The 21,050-nt window shown below is 39.9% G+C and overlaps 1 protein-coding gene across 1 annotated transcript in view; it reads left to right on the top strand.

The window, feature by feature from the left end:
- The first annotated feature begins 1,189 nt into the window (after positions 1-1,189).
- The window catches only part of cenpe (centromere protein E), a 44,137-nt gene continuing 24,276 nt past the window's right edge, over positions 1,190-21,050 (top strand). The window contains 29 exon segments of the mRNA XM_034580803.1: positions 1,190-1,394; positions 1,863-1,975; positions 2,073-2,162; positions 2,273-2,391; positions 2,468-2,587; positions 4,963-5,044; positions 5,130-5,197; positions 5,269-5,343; positions 7,254-7,305; positions 7,431-7,518; positions 7,895-8,024; positions 8,293-8,412; positions 8,506-8,658; positions 8,743-8,890; positions 9,865-9,964; positions 11,358-11,709; positions 12,275-12,331; positions 14,654-14,821; positions 14,948-15,022; positions 15,324-15,392; positions 15,654-15,785; positions 16,691-16,868; positions 16,992-17,122; positions 17,814-17,960; positions 18,182-18,361; positions 18,497-18,646; positions 19,721-19,867; positions 20,093-20,272; positions 20,408-20,557. Coding sequence (XP_034436694.1) covers positions 1,339-1,394; positions 1,863-1,975; positions 2,073-2,162; positions 2,273-2,391; positions 2,468-2,587; positions 4,963-5,044; positions 5,130-5,197; positions 5,269-5,343; positions 7,254-7,305; positions 7,431-7,518; positions 7,895-8,024; positions 8,293-8,412; positions 8,506-8,658; positions 8,743-8,890; positions 9,865-9,964; positions 11,358-11,709; positions 12,275-12,331; positions 14,654-14,821; positions 14,948-15,022; positions 15,324-15,392; positions 15,654-15,785; positions 16,691-16,868; positions 16,992-17,122; positions 17,814-17,960; positions 18,182-18,361; positions 18,497-18,646; positions 19,721-19,867; positions 20,093-20,272; positions 20,408-20,557 — 3,630 coding nt within the window. The 5' untranslated portion in view covers positions 1,190-1,338.

Genomic DNA, 21,050 nt, shown 5'->3' with positions numbered 1-21,050 from the left:
AGCTGATACTTAGAAGGCTGATTATGTAAGTATGTACAGTTCTGGTCTGTTCCTCTAAAAAACAGCTTGATATAGTTTATAGGGGACCCTACAATTTTTTATTGTAATTTATTTGAAATCAGCCAATAGTAACATTTTTGTTTCAACCTTATTTCTTTAAACACAGGCAATGATTATTTCACAAATATACTGGTGTTACATGTCTAATTAGGAAGCAGTGTACATGATATGGTTCATGCAGTATGGACGTTTGTTAATGTGCTGCACGGCTTCCGCCACTAGGTGGTGACTTTGAGTCAATCTAACGGGAAGAGCGACTCTCGGCGTCATCTGATGTTGTGCTCAACGTGGGCGTCCACGTTGAGCGTATTGAAGACTGCAGTCAGGGGTACTTACATTACATTTACATTTTTCATTTAGCTGACGCTTTTAGCCAAAGCGACTTACAATAAGTGCATTCAACCATGAGGGTACAAACCCAGAACAACAAGAATCAAGAAAGAACAATTTCTTCAAAAAAGCAAAATTACAAAGTGCTATAAGTAAGTGCCATTTAAGTGAAACTAAATTGTTAGTTTAAAATTGTATTCAAGGTATAGTCGGAAGAGGTGTGTTTTTAGTTTGCGGCGGAAGATGTGTAAACTTTCTGCTGTCCTGATATCAATGAGGAGCTCATTCCACCATTTAGGAGCCATGACAGCAAACAGTCGTGATTTTGATGAGTGTTTAGCTCGCAGTGAGGGAGCAACAAGCCGATTGGCCGAAGCAGAGTTGAGTGAACGGGCTGGGGTGTAACGTTTAACCATGTCCTGGATGTAGACTGGACCCGATCCGTTCGCAGCACGGTACGCAAGTACTAATGTTTTGAAACGGATGCAGGCAGCCACTGGTAACCAGTGAAGGGAGCGGAGGAGCGGAGTAGTGTGAGTGAACTTGGCCAATTTACTGCTCCAAACTTCAGCCCTTGACATGCTGCTGTGATACAATAATTTCCTAAATTGGGATAAATAAAGTACATCAATCTATCTATCTATTCAGTCCAGAGGGTGGCGGTAATGCACCGAAAAGCTGGTTTGCCAACCTCCAATAACCACCAGATGTAGCAGAACAGTAGAGGACAGCAATGCGCCATCGACGCGTCTAGTGTGTCCAATCCAAAGAAGAAGAAGAAGACGTTAACCAATCAAATCCAACTGGCGGGATTTGAAAAACGGCGAAGAAAGCCTCTTCTGGTGTGCGTAACAACAGTTTCATAGGCATATCCGCATATCCGCATATCTAGTTTATTCTAAACTAACTAATGAATGAACATTTTAATGCGGCGACTGAACTTGAAAAATGACAGAAGAGTCCGCTGTTAAAGTTTGTGTTCGCGTGCGTCCGCTTATTGCGAGGTAAGTTTGTCACTACTTAACTTGCTCGTGTTAGTTTACGTGCTAATGCTAACTACTGTTAACGTTACCGAATGATAATGTATACTGCTGTATAATGTAGTTATCTGTCGTTATGACGTTAGGACGCAATGGCGAGTCTTAGCAAATGATACATGTATCTATATTATTGCATACGCCTTGACTGTATTGATGTTAACCAGCTGAAGCTAAGTTACGCCTGGCCCTCGGTGGCTGCTGCTGCTGCTGCTGTTGCGGTTGTCTGTTGTTCACACTGTTGTTCACACTGGCAGCGTGTTTTCTGCGTTTTTTCCTACCGAATATCGAATTTAGTTAAGGCTGATATTTCCCAACTTTTGCTTACAGACACAATTCAAGTCACAGAGGCAACCCAAAACATGGTCTCTTGAAGCTATTGTCAAGGCAGTCTGTTTATGTTTCCATATGTCTTGAAAAATGTCCTTGTTACAGGGAAGAAAGTACAGCATCAGGGAATGCAGAGCCTGTCCAGCTGTTTTGGAAAACTGATAAAAAATCAATTCATCAGATCGATGATGGGAATTCCACCAAGACCTTCAGTTTTGGTATGTACAGCAGCATGTGCAGGATTAAGAAATGGGTTTTCAGGATATCGCGATTCCTTTGAGCCATTTCGTATAAAGTTATGGTAATTTTTCGCAGATCGAGTATTCACAGCTGAAGAAACAACCAATCAGCTGTACCAGGACATTGCAAAGCCCCTGGTTGTTTCCACTGTTGAGGGATACAATGGTAAGTAATGGAAGCTAAGTATTGTCAGACCTATCCTGTGGTACCATGTTGTTCCATCCCGCTTATTGTAGCTGAACTATGTTGTTTATCTGTTACTCGTTTGTTCACAGGAACCATATTTGCTTACGGGCAGACTTCTTCTGGAAAGACCTTTACCATGATGGGGAGTGACCAGATACCTGGTGTGACACCGCTGGCTATGGAAGATGTTTTCCAAACCATTAAAAATGTAAGGATTGTATTGTGCTGCAGTTTGTTGAGTAATTACTGTTTATTCTAACCAGTGCTTTTCTTTTTCTCCGAAGTGTCCAAAAAAGGAGTTCCTCCTCAGGGTGTCTTACATGGAAATCTACAATGAGACTGTGACTGATCTGCTTGTTGACAGCTGGAAGCGAAAACCACTGGAAGTCAGAGAGACAATCAATGTAAGTGGACCATTTACAAGTTTGGGTTTCAATGACATTTTTTAAAATCTGGATTCCTTATAAATCTTTCAAGGTTTGGTTTTCAAACATGTGAACGCAATTGTCAGAGTGAAAGCCTCCGGTCTTTCTGACAGATGCAAAAATGAAAGCAAAAAACAAATCGAAAGAAAACAAAAATCTCTGGATGAAAAAGCAGTTACACATGTAGAAGACACTGAAGATGTCAAGAGAGTTTGTGCTGATAAAAGCCAACAACGGTGCTGTAAACCAAACCCTATGATCTCTGCAGTAGAATCAATGCGTGACATCCTGCAGCACCAACTCCCACCTAAATTCTGTGGCGGATTTGCAGTTGTGAACGCATCTGTGCAGAATGGGTGAAAGGCACAGAAAGTTTCGGACCTAATTCTCCGGAGTTCCTCCCCTGTCGGAAAACAGCTGAAGTTACAGTAATGACAATCACTTTCCACGGAGCAGAGAGCAAAGAATGGTGGGAGGGGGTGTTTTGAGAATACCTTTTTTTGCTGTATATACTGTATGTGCGTTTATTTTTGATTAGGACAGTAGCTGTGGTAATTAGTTTTTTCCTTTTACCTTGTCTTCTTGATGGAAATGTGGAATGTGTTTATGTCCTATCTTCAATAAAACGAATAAATGAAAATTATGCAGGATTACCTTTTCAGTCCACAGACCTAGTTGAATAATCTGCGAGGCCCTCGGATAAATTACAGCAGTGGTCAGCAACTGGGCCAAACCACTCGTAAAAATCGCTGCCAGATAATTTTGATAGTTTGGTTTCTTTTAATTTCACCATATAGAACTGACATTCACATGTATCTTGGGTGCCGAGCTTCGTGATGGCAACAACATTCATAGAATCACTTCCTCCTAGGTTATTTGTCTTCAAAGGAAAAGCACAACAGTCGTTTTGTTGCTACAAATCAAGCTGAATTACAGAGCGACATTGGTTGCATTGGTGCCCCATATTTTTTTCATTTAGTTGCACCAGCACATAATTCAGGTGCACCCAAAAATGTTCACTACTTCTTTTGGCACCACAATAATACACCTATTATACCTTTCTTAACTAGGGCTGGGTATCGCCACTGATTTCCCATTCTTACCTAAGTAATTTTTACAAAAGTAAAATAACAAACTTAACACTCTCATAAATAAATAGATACAAATAGTAGAATAAATATCCATTAAGGTGCTATATGTAGACAATTCAATTGCACTGTTATTGTATTGTATGATTATCATTATTAAATATATGTATTTTCATTTCTTTTCTTCAAAATAATTAACTACCACCACATCGTTTGCAGAGAGAGCCCTGCTGGCACGAAAAATGTCTCCGCTATAGAGATCACTCTCACTCTGGGGACAGAGCTTTATAAAGGCCTGGTGTGACTTGCTGACTGAAATGCGGACGAGAGTTAACTTCGTAACAGGTCTTTATTACTTTCAGTGTGTATTTGAACCCTGCGTTCTCAACAACAGAGAACGGTTGCATGTTCGCTGCTATAAAACCACCTATGTCACTCGTTATTGCTTTGACACAGTCTGAATTATTTACAAGCAGCAGCTTTAATGCCACAGGGAGCTGGGTTTGCACTGAACTAGTGGGACATCACTCTGGTGATGCTGTTTCAAACAAGTCGGCATGTTGAATGTGCTACCAGCTACATGTCCGACAGCAGTTGCGCAACGTCGGCTTTTATACGATCCATTCGTCTGTGCCCGTCGTCATTATAGTGACTGTGAAACTGAAGTGTTCCCACACAGCATACCTAAATGATGAGGGAGGGTCTTCACACTCTTGTTTGTCTGCGGTCGCTATGACCACGAGCCTACAACTAGGGCTGGCCGAAAAAACAATATCAATAAATATTGCAATATAACTTTTCCTCTATAGAAATTTAACACATGTTGATATAACGTCGATAGAACTCATTCCATCCATGTTTTGACAGACAACATGAACAGACAATGAGAATAGCGCCGTGCCAAATGTGGCTGGAATTGAGTTACACTCACATCAGGTTATGTTTTTAGTGACGGAACTTAATCGTGTTTCTGCTACATTCATTGTTTAAGCGAGTTTCCACCACCGAACTATTATAACCAGCGCTGCTTCAGGACAGACGCTCATTAAAGGTCCAGCCGTTCTGTGTCGGAGTCTTTTTGTTGTTGTTTACACGTCCCCTTTTTAATGGAAGTGCAACACGAAATTCCTCCTAAGAGAGAACTTAAAAAATACCGGGCGAAAGCTCTTCTGTAACATACTTCAAAGTGTAGTTACATCCAAAGGCAGACATTTATCCTGTTTTACGTGATCATTGTGCTTTTTTCGTGATAATTTCTGTGTGCAGAAAAACATCTATGTGGCTGACCTGTCTGAGGAGCTGGTTACATCTCCTGCACAAGCCCTAGCCTGGATTTGGAAAGGAGAAAGTAAGTTCTGAGTATATTACTGAACATGAGAATGATGCCCCACATAACCGATGTGTAATATGCATTGTCTTTCCTGCCTTTTTAGAGAACCGCCACTACGGTAAAACAAAAATGAACCAGCGGAGCAGTCGCTCACACACTATTTTCCGAATGGTAAGGAAAACCACAACAAACATGTAGGATTCAGAGGAAATCAGGATTTTCATGGTATTATTTTTCCAAAGATCCTTGAAAGCCGAGAAAGGACTGACCTAGCATCAGGTGAAAATGCGGATGGTGCTATTATTGTGTCTCATTTGGTAAGTTATCTCCTATCTCCTTTTTTTTTCCTGTCTTTTAGGGCTCTAGTCAACCCAAGGAAGTCTGAAATTTGCTTAGATTTCACCGACTGAATAATCTGCATGTACAGTGCACTCTACCTGGTAGCCTTTTTAGCCGGTAGCCTGATTAGCCTAAAATAATTCTAGATAAGGATAGACGCAGAATATTAAATCACTTAACTTGACCATTACACCAAACAATTAGTCAATTTTGATATTTTGACATATAATCATAAAACCTTACAAAAGGTTAAAAAATTAAAAAATGATTCATACTCAACCTAAGATTATTTCAAGTTTTATAGTAACATAATATATATATTGTCAATAAAAATGATGATAGTATTTTCATTATCTATTGCAGGTCGGCAGCTTGTTACGTGTAGGGATGTCACGATATCAAATATTTATTATGTACCGATAACAATGAAATTTCCACGATTTTCGATACCACGGCAAAAAAACTAAACAATAAATCACACACATACAAAAACATTAAAAAACAACAGTGGCTATGTAGTCTTCAAGTAATAAATAAAAAGAAAAGGCTATTAAAGGGAGTGAGAAGATAATGAGTGAATTTTCTTTTTTGGGTGAACTATGCCTTTAACATAAAACAGAACAGTGGCATGTGGGAAAATTATGAGATTTCAGTTATCAGGTATAGCTCAATGACTTAAGTAAACAGCACAGGCTGCACACACAATGTACTAACACACACCCATATATTCAAGTGCAAGGCTGCACCCAATCGAACACAAAGCAAACCTTAAGCACTGCACAGGTCCCAAGAACCTCTGACCAGAACCTCTGACCAGTGACCAGATATTACTCCTGCTATTACAGCCCCCACCTGCCTGCTGCTCTTTCTTCAATGTTTTGCTGGCAGAATGCTGCAATTGCTGCGTCTGCATTTTGATAAATCCATTTAGGAGGGTCATATTTGTTTTTTTTGTAATTTCTGTTAAATGCTCAATGTACGAGAATTAATATACACAAAGAAAGGCAGTTATGGAACTTTATCTATTCAAGATACAATATTCACATTAATATCAATCCATATTTACAGCATGTGTTCACGGCACAATATTTAGCTTCTCAGTTCAACAATATGTTCTGCAGAGGAGCTGCTACTGCAGCACCATATTTTTGCATAGGCTCTGCCTTGAATATGGCCACAGATATAACAATATACAATATTAGTCCAGTGTACTCAAATAAATACCAGTACTTCACAGTATGAAGCCATGCATCTTCCAGTCCTGCAAATATTTCACAATAAAACCTCCTTTTTTTAAAACAAAAGAATGGATTAGGTGAACATAAACGCTTGATTACTTTTATTTTGTGCACAAACAAAATACAAACGCTTTTTTTTTTTTAATGTGTTTAGGTTTCTCAAAACTTTTGAGCAATCCGACGAACAAATGGTTAACTTAACACATGTGTCCGGGACACCGCTCACTATAGTTGATGCTGGACAGTTTTTACCATGAGCTTTACAGTGTGGTAACCAACCGCGGTTTTAATGATAATTTAAATTTCACATGGTAATACTAACTATTTGGAATTTTACCGTGTTTAATCGTGAAAGTGTAAAAGACTGAAGAGTGGGAATCACAAGTTTTCATACAACAACTATACAACCTGTTTCCCTACAGGTTGTATAGTTGTTGTATGAAAACTTGTGATTCCCACTCTTCAGTCTTTTAACAAAATGCAACCACATATAGTTTCGAGCCAACTTCATATAAAGGTGCAGTAAACAACCAACCAGTTGCCTGGGAGTTGAAAGCCTCACCAAATAACTTAACTTTGCCTTCTATCCTGTATCATAGTTTGTGTTGTAATTATTATTTGTTCACTATCAGTTTTGCTTAATCTTCTAGAATTTAGTTGATCTTGCTGGATCTGAGAGAGCAAGTCAAACGGGGGCTGAAGGTAAGGGTTTTGACTGAAGCAGCATGAAAAGTCTGCTTTATTAGGCCTGATGTTACGTTACTTAACACTGTAAATGCAAAGTTATCTTGTGAGTGTACAGTAATCCACCTGTTCTAATCTCTAAGGCACACGTTTCAAAGAAGGTTGCAACATCAATCGCAGTCTGTTTACTCTTGGCCAAGTGATTAAGAAAGTGACAGAAGAAAGCCAGAAGTGAGTAAACAGTGGACATTCAATTCATGTGTTTAATTAGTCACGCACTATTTGTTGTAATGAGTTACACCTTTTGATAATTCTACTGCTCCAGATAAACAGTATTTTTACTGGTCATACAGGTTTCTTATAAATCTTAATCTCTTTTTTTATACTCTTATTTAATTTTTTGAATTTATTTATAAAAAAATTGTCTCCAACATTTTGGGAAATATTCGCATTTGATTCCTTTCTAGATTTTTTTACAATATTTACACAAAGGAAAATGATGGAAGCAAATAGAAACCAACTTTAAACATTGTTATTAAATGCTTCTTTGTCTTAATTATTGAATTCAAGTTGCTGAAATTTGCTATATATTTTTCTCTGTCATCAGGGGTTTCACGAACTACAGAGACAGTAAGCTAACCCGCATCCTGCAAAACTCCTTGGGTGGGAACGCCAAAACGGTCATCATCTGTACCATCACTCCTGTCACTCTAGATGAGACCCTCAGCACTTTACAGGTTGGTAGACTTCTAATACTTCTACCAAGACATTTTAATGTTGAGTTATTATGAACTAATATTAAATGGTGTTATGTAGTGTGTTTTAGAGGGTCTGCTCCTTTCCGCTGTACGTTTTATGACGGTTGAAACATTGCAGCTTTGCCTCAGCTGAGTTTACCTCTAACATCTAGAAAAGTCAGTGTGTTAGTGTTATATGAGAAAATATGAAACATTAGAGCAAACATGGAGCAAAGCAAACAATTCAGAAACTGTTCATTCTTATTAGTTTGCCAGCACTGCAAAGAAAATGAAGAACGACCCCCATGTGACAGAGGTGTCTGATGACGGAGCTCTGCTCAAAAGGTACCGGAATGAAATTGTTGACCTGAAGCGACGACTTCACGAGGCAAGTGTGATAACTCTTTGTTTTTCTTTATTCGTGTTTTGTTGGGCCCATCTGTGTAATTTCCCTTGCTGACCTGAGAATGACATGATACAGGTATCTTCAGAGACACAGACTACAGTGACTGAGAAGGAGGTTCTATCCCAGCTCCTCCAAGAAAAAGATCATCTCCAGAGAGAACAAGAGGACAGAATCCGAAACCTGACCAAACTCCTTGTCACCAGCTCCAACCTGGTTCCTGTTAAAAAGGTATCTTATCACAAAATCAAGCTGTTGTTAGACTTGCGCGTTCTTGTCGTTATCAAGTCATATCAATATTGTTTTGTTTTTAAGATGCCTAAGCGCAGAGTTACATGGGGAGGAAAGATGCTCAGACTTGCAACTTCATCTGCCTGTGGTGGCTCATCTAACCTGAGCTTTGCAGAAGCTTTCACTCGTAAAAGGAAAGCTGATCGCTCCTGTCTGATGGAGCTGACTGAAGGTGAGTAGGAATACATCTATCTTGTAATACCAGAAAACTCTATTTGTAGAAAGTATCTCACACCTGGCATGTATTGGTGTACTGTAACCCTGCACTGTATGTGTGTGTCTGCAGACAAGCGTACACACACACTCTTACAGAAGGAGTAGAGTTCTTCCCACTGTCACTTTTCACACAAAAAAACCATCACATTTATTTAGTTATTTATCAACGGTGTCGTATCGCCAAAATCACTGCCAGATCATTTTGATAAGAGTATTTCTTTTTTTCACCGTATTGGACTGATGCAGATAGTCATGGGTGCAGTTACAGAGCTTTTATTTTGAAAAGTTGTTAACTAGGATCTGAAGATTGTGTCTATGCTTAACAGACCTGATTGACATTTAATATATGACAAAAATAAAAACAATTAAGTCAATCATTCAAACTTTTATACAGCCACTCATTCGAACAATAATAAAGAAAATTCAGCTTCATTTTATGAAAAAATTATGATTCAGGGAGGAGGACTCACTAAATGGTCTGTATTTATATAGTGCTTTTCAAGTCTTGATGACCGCTCAAAGTGCTTTATAGTACAGTTTATTGCCATTCACCCATTCACACACAAATTCATACAGTGCATCTATGGCCAGCACTTTTTTTTCTATGAGGGGCAATTCAAGGTTCAGTATCTTCCCCAAGGACACTTCAGCATGCAGATGGGGTAGCTTGGGATCAAACCACCGACCTTCTGGTTAGAGGATAAGAGTTCTACCCCTCAGCCACAACCGCCTAACTAATGACAAAGAATAATTCTGAAGTAGGCTTCTGAGCATTACCTCAAGTCAAACAGCCCTTTTCAAACGCACTAACTAGTGCAGTGCCTGTTCTAAACCTGTTCTAAACCTGTTCTAAACCTGTTCTAAACCTGTTAATTTTTCTGAAATTCAAATATGTGATTTAAAAAATGCATATATGGTTTATTTTAACAGATGACGAGGAATTTGATGCTCACTGGGAGATTCCTGATGAGCCATCAGATGACATGGAAATGAGTCATAGCTCAGTGACTGTGCAAAGCTTTGGAGACAGGTAAATGTGTTTCTACCAACAGTTAGATTAGTTATCTCAAGACAGCAAATTGAGATAACAATTTGCTGTCTTTCGCAGTATGTTTGGGTCATTGTCCATCTGCACTGTGAAGTGCCGTCCAATCGACTTTGCTGAATGTGAGCAGACAGAATGTTCCTATAGACTTCAGAATTCATGCGGCTGCTTCCGTCTTCTTTCATATCATAAATAAACACTAGTGACCCAGTGCCATTGGAAGCCATTCATGCCCATGCCATCACACTGCCTCCACCATGTTTTACAGATGATGTGCTTCGGACCATGAGCTGTTCCAAGCTTTCTCCATACTTTTCACTTCCCATCATTCTGGTACAGGTTGATCTTAGTTTCATCTGTCCAAAGAATGCTGTTCCAGAACTGGGCTGGCCCTTTTAGATGTGTTTTGGCAAACTCTAATCTGGCCTTTCTATTCTTGAGAGTTGTGAATGGTTTGCACCTTGTGGTGAACCCTCAGTATTTGCTCTCGTGAAGTCTTCTCTTTATGGTACACTTGGATAATGATATGCCTACTTCCTGGAGAGTCTTCACTTCACTAGATGTTGTGAAGGGGTTCTTCTTTACCATGGAAAGGATCCTGTGATCTTCAACCGCTGTTGTCTTCCGTGGACGTCTGGGCCTTATTGTGTTGCCGAGCTCACCAGTGCGTTCCTTTTTTCTCAGAATGTACCAAACTGTTGATTTGGCCACTCCGAATGTTTCTGCTATCTCTGATGAATTTTTTAGTTTTTCACAGCCTAAGGATGGCCTGTTTCACTTTGAGAGTTCCTTTGACCACATGTGGATTCGCAGCAACAGCTTCCAAATGAAAAGGCCACACCTGAAATCTACTCCTGCTCATGAAACAGCTTTTGAGTCAATTGTCCAATAACTTTAGGTCCCTTGAAAGGAGGGGACTATGTATGAAAATTGTTGCAATTCCTAAACCCTTCCTCCAATTTTGATTTAAATACCCTAAAATTAAAGCTGAAAGTCTGCACTTCAATAGCATCTCAATTATTTCATTTCAAACCCTTTGTGGTATCATACAGGGCCAAAATTATGAAAATTGTGTCGCTGTCCAAATATTTGCAGACCTAACTGTAACCCTAACCCTAACTGTAACTGGGGAGGCATATCCTTGCAGGGTCGCACAGACCTCCATGTCATAGTTAGCGGCTGAGAGACTGCTGCTAGCTACCGGGATGAAATCCTCAGGGCGAAAGTCTGTCTCTGGAGGTCGTTTTTTGGGGCTCTGGCAATGCTCCTCCTGTTCCTCTTTGCACAAAGTGAAATGGATTCACAATCACTTGTGTTTCTAAATTGACAGATTGATATCATAACATAATATCATCTGTATGTTCTATCTCTTTACCAGTCCCAAAGACTATACCTCTCCAGACTGGATGCATGCCCTTTCAGGGAAAGTGTCCAACCTGGAGCTGCAGCTGGAAATGGAGAGTCAACAGAAAGAGGAGGCCATGACGAAAGTAGAAAAATTTGAAGGAAGAGTTGCAGAGCTGGAGCTGCAACTACAAACAGAGGCCCAGCAGAAACAGGAAGCCTTGGAGAAAGTACAGACAACCGAAAAGAGGGCAGCAGAGCTAGAGCAGCAGCAACAAAGCAAAGCGCTGGAGGCCACGGAGAAGGTGCTGATGTTGGAATTGAGAGTGGCAGACCTGGAGAGACAGCTTGAAGAACAGAACCACGGTCAGACTGCAAATGAACAGGTGAGAAATACCTTAAAGGTGATAATTCACTCATTATCTACTCACCACTATGCCGATGTAGGGGGTGGGTGAAGTGTTTGAGTCCACAAAACACTGCTGGAGTTTCAGAGGTAAACAGTGTAGCAGCCGAATCCAATACAACTGAGGATATTAGGGGCTTATCTTCAGACGTAAAGAAACAACAGGAAAAAAATGCCTCATACTGCTCCTGTTGTGTCATCCACGTGTCTGCAAGCCCCGAGACTCATAATCGAACCCGAAACGTGGTCATTTCCAACGTGCTTATGCCTAAAAGTCCACCAGAAGTGGCTAAGCTATCGGACGTTAGCATTTCTGATGGTCCCTGAATACACCTCGTCATAAGATATCACTCCAGCAGCATTTTGTGGACTCAAGCACTTCACCCACCCCTCCATCGGCATAGGGGTGAGTAGATAATGAGTGAATTATCATTATTGGGTTAACTATTCTTTTAAAACACAATTTTCTTTAGTGTTCATTAGTTTTTCTCTGGCTGGGCTGTGTTAGCTTGGTTCAGTACTAATTTTCATACCTTGTTTTTCAGATTAGAAAAGAGTTTGCAGAAACCATCCAGCTGTGTGAAACTCTTGCTTCAGAGAAGGTAATGCTTGATGGAGCCCATCTAAAATTAATATAATCTTTCTACTCATTAGCCTGTTTTCCATATGACACAAAAAAAATCTTTTGTATGAATTTGTAGTAGTGTTACCTGGACAAAGTATTGAATTAGCATGTCTTTTATCTAGAATCATTTAGTTGTGGAAAAGGTAACGTTGCCCTAGAAATCAGATCGGTCCGTTCATGATCAGGCTAATGGAGGTTTATCTAGGTCAGTGGTGTCAAACTCAATCACAGAGAGGGCCAAAATTAAAAACTGGGACTACGTCGAGGGCCAAACAGGGTCAACATTTATTAAACAGGACCGACAGGATATTGGAACCTAAAACCAAAATCACCGTCCAGGTGTCCACAGTTTCGGTTTGCGATACGTGAAGAACTGCGACATGTCTTCCTGCCCAACCCCACACACTGACACAGCAGCAGGTGCAACCTCTTGCGTATGCCTGTATGTGTCCAATCACACTCCAATCCAATCACAACCCCGCGTAATCAGAAAAAACACACAGAAGTGACAAGTAGCTTTAGAGCAATGAGTGTGGAGGTCGGAGAGGAGTGTTTGTTATATCTTTACAAAAAAGCGTGTTGTAGCCTTTCAGCTTTTTTTATTGTCTCTAATGGATAGGACCTAGAGTAAGCTGTGAAGGGGGGACAGAGAGAGTGGGGGAGGACATGCATAAATGGCCGCGGGTAGGAATCGAACCAGGGCCTCTGCGGGTTGAGGCCTTGCCTCGTTGGGGCGGCAGCTCTACCAGGTGACCTGTTTGCCGCCCCAGAACGCATTATTTTTGTTGTATGTGTCTTTTATTGTTTGAACTGAACTATGTTGGGCTTGTGGGGTAGACTGAATTGAACTTTGTTGATATACGTATATTGAACTCTGGACGTTGAGACCGAACACACACCCTCACCTCTTTCCTATTCTTTGCTTATTATTGTTTACGTAGTTTTATGTGAAGTCAAGTCCAACATATTTTTTAGTGTTCTTCTCTTTACTGTTCCAAATGTAGGTGTTTTATTAAAACCCAGAACCTGGCATTTGGTTGACTACATAACCCGACTTTTATTCAAGGAAATACAGTCATCATAAGGCAATACAAAACGAGAGCTTCCTTGCAAAACGAAACACAGGATAATAATCGTTGTATGTCCATTGCCTTGGTTTCATAATTGTCGGAAGTTATAAACGCACTTGAAATTCAATCGATCACCACGCTACTACAGGGTTTCCCAGGAAGTGCAGTACTGAACTTGGTTTGATTTGGACTCGCCACACATTGAAGAATAATAGAATTTGGCAAACAGTGGCCTGTAGCAGTCAGTGCGGGCGGAGCCGTGTGCCTTCAGTCTGCGAACCTAGTTGAATCTTTTTCTACTTCGTCAGATAAATTACAGAAGTGGCCTGCAACTGACAGCCTGTGGCCAATAATATCAGTCCTGCCAGACTCCTTTAGCTATCTTCAGCTGCAACAGTGTGGAAAAATCACAAAACCTCCCATTGAAAAGACTGTAAAATAAATGAAAGTGGAAAATAATTGGTAAATTATATAAAATTGTATTTATGATTCTGTATTACTCTCGAAAGATAAAGATGGGCCCAATCCATCCTAGTTTATGTTGGTAGAAATCACACATACATATTTGGTTATGTCCTAAGTGTTTTAGAGAGGGGTGTTATTCTCCCTCGAAGTTTTTCAGTAAGATATCCCACTGGAGCTCACATTGGCTGTACTAGGAGTATTAACTGAGGGCATAGATTAGAGGGCCAAGAAATACCATTTTGAATATATTACTTTCAACAGCCTTAAAGTGCATAACTAAAAAATGGCTGAAACCAGATCCTCCCACCCACAATATATGGATTCAAAAAGTGTGGGACAAATTCATTAAGGCTCCAAAATCTGAATTTATTAAACGCTGGAGTCCCATCATAGCCCTCCTAAAACAATGAGTTGCCCAGTGAGTCTAAAACTCCTCAAACACGCATCACACATACATATTTTTTATATATATATATATATAGCACATGCCTTCTCCCCCTTTGCTTGGAGTGGACAAGCATTTTTTAAATAATCATATTTAGTTTTGCTTTACTTCATTGGGTCCGTTTATATTTTTAAGTGGCTATTTATTGATTAACATCTATGGTCTATCTAAAATGATTTGTGATAATGTTTTATACTCATGGGAATGGAAAAAAGAAAGTGCATATATTGTGTTGTTGAAAACTAAATAAAAAGATTAGAGAAATATGTGTGAAGTGTAAAAGCTTTGTGATGCACACTGATGGACTGTGTGTTTGCAGGACATGGTGGTCGCTGAACGTGACTATCTGAAGGAGGAGCTTGGGATGTTCATCGAGCAGACTGAACATCTGGAGAATGATAAAGCTGCTCTGTCGCAGGAGCTGGAGGAAAAGAGAGAGACGGATGAGTTCAAATCTCTGGAGGAAGAGTTCAAGAAGGAGCAGGAGGTGAAGTCAGACTCTACCTGTTGTTATTGGATCTAATGACAGTCTAGTTAGTTTAGCTTTAGGTTTAGCTTTTTTGCTTATTTGTTCATAAATTAATACAATTATTTTGTTTGTGTCAACTTGCAGCTCGAGGTGCAAAATGAAATATCTAGCTATAAAAAGGTCATAGAATCAACTAAAGTCAAGTGCCAGGAGCTTCAGGTAAGATGACATGTTCTGTCTCAGGTTTTAATTCATCTGGAAACAAATGTGTCCTGTGTGATACAAGTGTAGCTTACAATGTATTTCAGAGCTGGATAATTTTTTCTTCTCAATTACCAGTGGTTTTTTTTGGCTTAGTATCACAGATTGTAATTGTTCCAGTTATCTCAACTTGTTTTAACATCCTTAGTGGCTGACTATTGTTAAGATACTGAAGAAAAAATCTGAAATCCAAAATATTTGATTATGATTATTACAACTTAAATCTGTAAAATGTTTGATCTGTGTTTCTTTTGTTTAGAACAAGGTAGATACTCTGTCTGCGGAGATACAGAAGAAAACTGAATCAGCAGAGCAACTTCAGAGAATGGTGTGTGTGTTCTTTATTTATCACAAGTAAATATAACCGTGCAACAAAATTAGCAGTGGCAGGCGGGTGCTGTTAGAACAAGCCACGATTCCACAGGCAGAATGTGTGCAAGTCAGTCCAGAGTCATTGTTATTATAATAACAAATTAGTCTATTGAAGTGTAAGGGCTAATTATAGCTGGAATCAGTTGAAGTGAACATAAGTTAATAAGGTGACCTCAGTCATTAAGCAGGCTAGTTCTATCACGTTGCCTCCTTTCAGAGCGGAGAGGATCTTGTGCAGGAGTTGGCAAAGCTTCGTCGCTCTCTGGATGATGCGGAGGGAGTCAGCAGAGATACAAAGAAGGAATGGGCTGTCCTGCGCAGCCAAAACATTGCTTTGGAGGAGATGAAAGTAAGTGGAATTCACTTAAATAAATTCAGTAGTTAAAATGTTGGAAAAGGTTTAACATTGGGTTTCCTGTCTGGCACAAGGACACAAACCATAAATAATTTGTTGCATCACTCTCCCTTGTTTAGTGTTGAGTCTGGTCTGACGAAATCAAAGGTATAAAAAGGTAGTTGTAAAAGTGGGATTTATTCACATGTACAATGCAGCAGGAGGTTCTCTGCTCAGACACGTTCGCAAGAACAACAAATCTTCCGCAGGATTCAGGTGAGGGGTGGTGCAGCAGACAAAGGCAGGATGTAACGTAAAGTTTCCGCTGCAGAGATCATGTGTTTTTGTTTACAGCACATTGGCACAGGCGTTGTCACTTATCACCACAAGACTCTTTGTCAGTGTCTTCTACGTCTTCACTCTCACTTATTCACACACAACAAAAACAATATCATCGGACACATGTGTAAACTCAAACTGGGTTAAAACAACAGAATTTGTAAACTTAGATAATGTACGGACTGTAGAGCTGGAGGAGGTGGCAGGGCGTGCACGGTTTGGCTCAATTGTGTCTGTAGTGCGCACTGCAGAGAGGAGCAGTAAATTACTGACAGAGCCAGTAAAAAATATATTTTTTACGGTCCAAAAGTGTATGAAAAGATGAACACTGTAAGCGGACTTAGTGGTGCTGTGCATGACCCCCCCCGATATGTTGGTAGGCAGAGAAATACTGCAGAAACTCCAGATTTCACTCAAACATTTGTATTCAGGCATACATCTCATGTTTAGTTTTGACTACATGGCCAGCTATTTGGAACTATGTGTCTCTGACTTAATCCTATGTATGTTTGTTTTTATAGGTGTATTATTCACACTTGAACAATATTTTATATTTGGTGTTTTTGTTGTGTTCTTCTCAGGTGACCCTGACTTTGAACCTTGAGAAGATGGAAGCTGAGGTTAACAGCCTGCGTTCTCACCTTGAAATTGAGAAGTCGCGCTACAGAAAGATGGAGAGTGATCTCCAAAAAGAGCTTACTGTTACATTTGATGAGAACAACAAGCTCACTGATCTGCTTGATGGCAAAGTCCCAAAAGGTAGGTTTGAAGTCAGGCTCTTTACTTACTGAAGCTCTGCTTGACAAACTTTCATTTGATTGTATAATTTGCGCTCAGTCTGCAATGCACTTAAATTTGAGTTTTAAGATTTTCTGTCTCCAGATCTGATAGACCGTGTGGAATTTGAGAGAAAAGTGGCCACTCTGAGTGAAGAGCTTACAGCATCTCGTAAAGCAGAGGGATCTCTCAGAGCTCAGCTGGAGGAGCTGGCTTCATGTCCAACTCAAGAGCAGGTAAGACCTCTTTGGAGAGTGTCTGATAGAGGGTAGCATATAAGCGTAGTCATGTGACTTCATGTGGGTTGTCTCAGGTTTGTGAGTTGAGGGAGGAGTTGTCTGCCATTCGGAGTCAGAGGGAAAGTCTGCTGTCAGCCCAAGCTCAGTATCAGGAGGAGGCTCAGCAGCTCCAAGGCCTCCTGCAGATATCTCACGATGAGAGTAAAATACCAAGCAGACCTTAGTGCATTGTAGTGTGGTACAGCAGTATAAGCTGTCCATAAGGCCAACCAGTATGCACAAGGCCAACAGTCATAAGGCTGAAGAGGGGAAATAATACAAAAATCATGTGTGAGTGGTGTGGATTGTCCTCATGTGTTGCATAACCTGTGTAAAAGGTTTTACACCAAAATTTTGTACAAATTCCCCTGTTATTTTTTTCTATCAGAATAGACTGGTGATTTTATAAATGCAATTTTTGTTATCATATTGTCATCAATGACAGTGCAGACGTGGCTCTCTCCTCGTTCATTTAACAAGAAGCTTGAGAATTTTCCTAACACACCCACATCAAGATTGCCATATCCAGCCTGGTGGTGTGGATCGGTGCAGGAGAACACTGCTTTTTTCTACCATTAAGCTTGAGAGTATTTCCTTTCTTTTTGGAAACCAGTTATGGCAGTTGATGATACATTTTTTCTTATTTCAGTTGGAGGAGAGTGACCAACAAAGAGCATTACTGGTAGAAAGACTGAATGAGATGCAGCAGTTGATAAAGCATTTGGAGAAGAAGCTTGCTGACAGTGAGGTTTCCAGAACCTCAATGGAGGAAATCGGCAAAGAACTTCAAGAACAAGTATGACACTGATGGTACTTTCTCTGAAACCATCTTTGGTAACACTGATTTAAATATTTTGTGAATCATGTTTTTGACTTTAATTCTTTAGATCTCTAACGTTTCTCTTTTGTTTAATGGGGTTTTCTCTCTCTTTCTCTGATTATTGATCCTGTGATGAAACTGTGACCATGAAATCAGTGAAGTCTTATATACCATAAACACAACTTGTATTTTTCTAGCAGAAGCAGCAGACTAAAGTGCTTCAATATGTGCGAGCTGAGAAAGAAGCTCTCCTGTCTGAGCAGAAAGCTGAAGCTCAGAGCTCTGCAGAAGAGATGGACCAGCTGCTCTCTACACTAACGTCCGTGACTGCAGAGAGAGACCAGCTCAAGATGGACCTGCAGGAAAATGTGGAGATGGTCAGTGATCTTGTGACTGCTTTGCCAGTCCAAATTTGAAAATACATTCACTTGTGTCAGCTGTCGTTTCCTTTTGCTGTTTATTTTTCTCTCTGCATGTTAGAGGCCCAAAGATAATATTTCTTTATCAAACAGACGATTGAAAATCAGGAGGAGCTGAGAACTGCTCTGGAGAAGAACCGAGAACAGAAGGAGCTGCTCAGTCATTTGGAGACTTTACAAACAACCAAAGAGGATGGAGCTCTCTCTGAGATGAGTGCACAGCTGGAGGCGCGTCAAAAACATGTACGAGTTTCCTCATGTACTGTATATGTGGTTGTTTGTCCACCAGTCTCGTTTTCAGGAATGTCTCAAGGGAATTGTTTCCATGTGAAACTGAGATTAACTTGGATGCAAAAATTACATGATTTAATTTTTGGTGGTCAAAGTCTCAAACTTAAGAATGAAAGTGCTAGTTTTTCAGACGAATGTCTAATTGGATAAAATGATAATATTTTATATTTAAGAGGTCAAAGATCAACTTGACTTTGACATCTTCGTATTTCTGTTTTTAACGCCATAATTCAGGAGCAGAGGTAGAGATTGTGAAAATATCATTAATTCTTTTTATTGTCTTTATTTGTTAAATAACGATCCCTTGCAATGGTTATTCCTCCCACCCCATCCTCCCAAAAAAGGGGGAATGAATATTTTTAGTTCCTTTATCTTTTGTTTTCTTTCTTTATAGTGTAGGTTTTGCTCATATTCAATACATTTTATTTTTCCTTGTCCCTCTCTCTTATTAATATAATTAACCAATTTCCTTTTTTCAAAATGAAGCTATATATTTTTAAGCCATGTCTAAAGATGAAAGTCATCAGTGGGGACCAATAAACTCAGCTGAGAGCCACAGGAAGTGTATTGAACTCAGAGAATTGAGAGATGGACAAACTGATGACTTCATTAACTTGCGCCTTTTCATGGAGTTTGTTGATGGGAGCATTAAAGCTCTGGTCGTTGATTTGAAAATACTTGTTGGTGTACTTACTGGTAGTTGATATGTTGCCTTTTAAACATAAAGACTCTTACAGACCAAGTAGAGAATGCTGGAGCAGAAAGGGAAGCCTTGTTGTTTGAGAGGATGGCCAGATTTCCGAGCTCCTCGGACATCACCCTGCACAGCAGCTTCTCCTTCTCCTCTGTCTGTGAGGAGAGGGATCAGCTGCAAAAGACACTGCAGGAACTGAGACAGGAGAAAAAGCAGCTTAGAGCAGAGCTGGGGGACAAGATGGAGGGACTGCAGTGTGAAGTCTGTGAGGGATAACTTTACTGGAAACCAGTTATGACAGTTCGCGGTTGGTGATACATTTTTGATTTCAGTTGGAGGAGAGTGACCAGCAAAGAGCATTACTGGTAGAAAGACTGAATGAGATGCAGCAGCTGATGGCGCATTACGAGAAGAAGCTTGCTGATAGTGAGGTTTCCAGAACCTCAAAGGAGGAAATCGGCAAAGAACTTCAAGAACAAGTATGATTTTGATGGTACTTTCTCTGAAACCATCTTTGGTAACACTGATTTAAATATTTTGTGAATCATGTTTTTGACTGTCTTTAATTCTTTAGATCTCTAACGTTTCTCTTTTGTTTAATGGGGTTTTCTCTCTCTTTCTCTGATTATTGATCCTGTGATGAAACTGTGACCATGAAATCAGTGAAGTCTTATATACCATAAACACAACTTGTATTTTTCTAGCAGAAGCAGCAGACTAAAGTGCTTCAATATGTGCGAGCTGAGAAAGAAGCTCTCCTGTCTGAGCAGAAAGCTGAAGCTCAGAGCTCTGCAGAAGAGATGGACCAGCTGCTCTCTACACTAACGTCCGTGACTGCAGAGAGAGACCAGCTCAAGATGGACCTGCAGGAAAATGTGGAGATGGTCAGTGATCTTGTGACTGCTTTGCCAGTCCAAATTTGAAAATACATTCACTTGTGTCAGCTGTCGTTTCCTTTTGCTGTTTATTTTTCTCTCTGCATGTTAGAGGCCCAAAGATAATATTTCTTTATCAAACAGACGATTGAAAATCAGGAGGAGCTGAGAACTGCTCTGGAGAAGAACCGAGAACAGAAGGAGCTGCTCAGTCATTTGGAGACTTTACAAACAACCAAAGAGGATGGAGCTCTCTCTGAGATGAGTGCACAGCTGGAGGCGCGTCAAAAACATGTACGAGTTTCCTCATGTACTGTATATGTGGTTGTTTGTCCACCAGTCTCGTTTTCAGGAATGTCTCAAGGGAATTGTTTCCATGTGGAACTGAGATTAACTTGGATGCAAAACTTTTGGTGGTCAAAGTCTCAAACTTAAGAATGAATGTGCTAGTTTTTCAGACGAATGTCTAATTGGATAAAATGACAATATTTTATATTTAAGAGGTCAAAGATCAACTTGACTTTGACATCATCTTTCTTCTGTTTTTAGCGCCATAATTCAGGAGCAGATTTAGAGATTGTGAAAATAACATTAATTATTTTTATTGTCTTTATTTGTTAAATAACGATCCCTTGCAATGGTTATTCCACCCACCCCATCCCCCTAAAAAAGTAGAAAAGAAGGGGAATGAATATTTTTAGTTCCTTTATCTTCTGTTTTCTTTCTTTATAGTGTAGGTTTTGCTCATATTTAATAAATGTGATGCTGAGAGCCACAGGAAGTGTAA

The sequence above is a fragment of the Hippoglossus hippoglossus genome, chromosome 24 (assembly GCF_009819705.1).
Source record: "Hippoglossus hippoglossus isolate fHipHip1 chromosome 24, fHipHip1.pri, whole genome shotgun sequence".
NCBI lineage: Eukaryota > Metazoa > Chordata > Actinopteri > Pleuronectiformes > Pleuronectidae > Hippoglossus > Hippoglossus hippoglossus.
The sequence above is the reverse complement of the archived record's forward strand: the minus strand, read 5'-3'. Positions and strand labels throughout refer to the sequence as shown.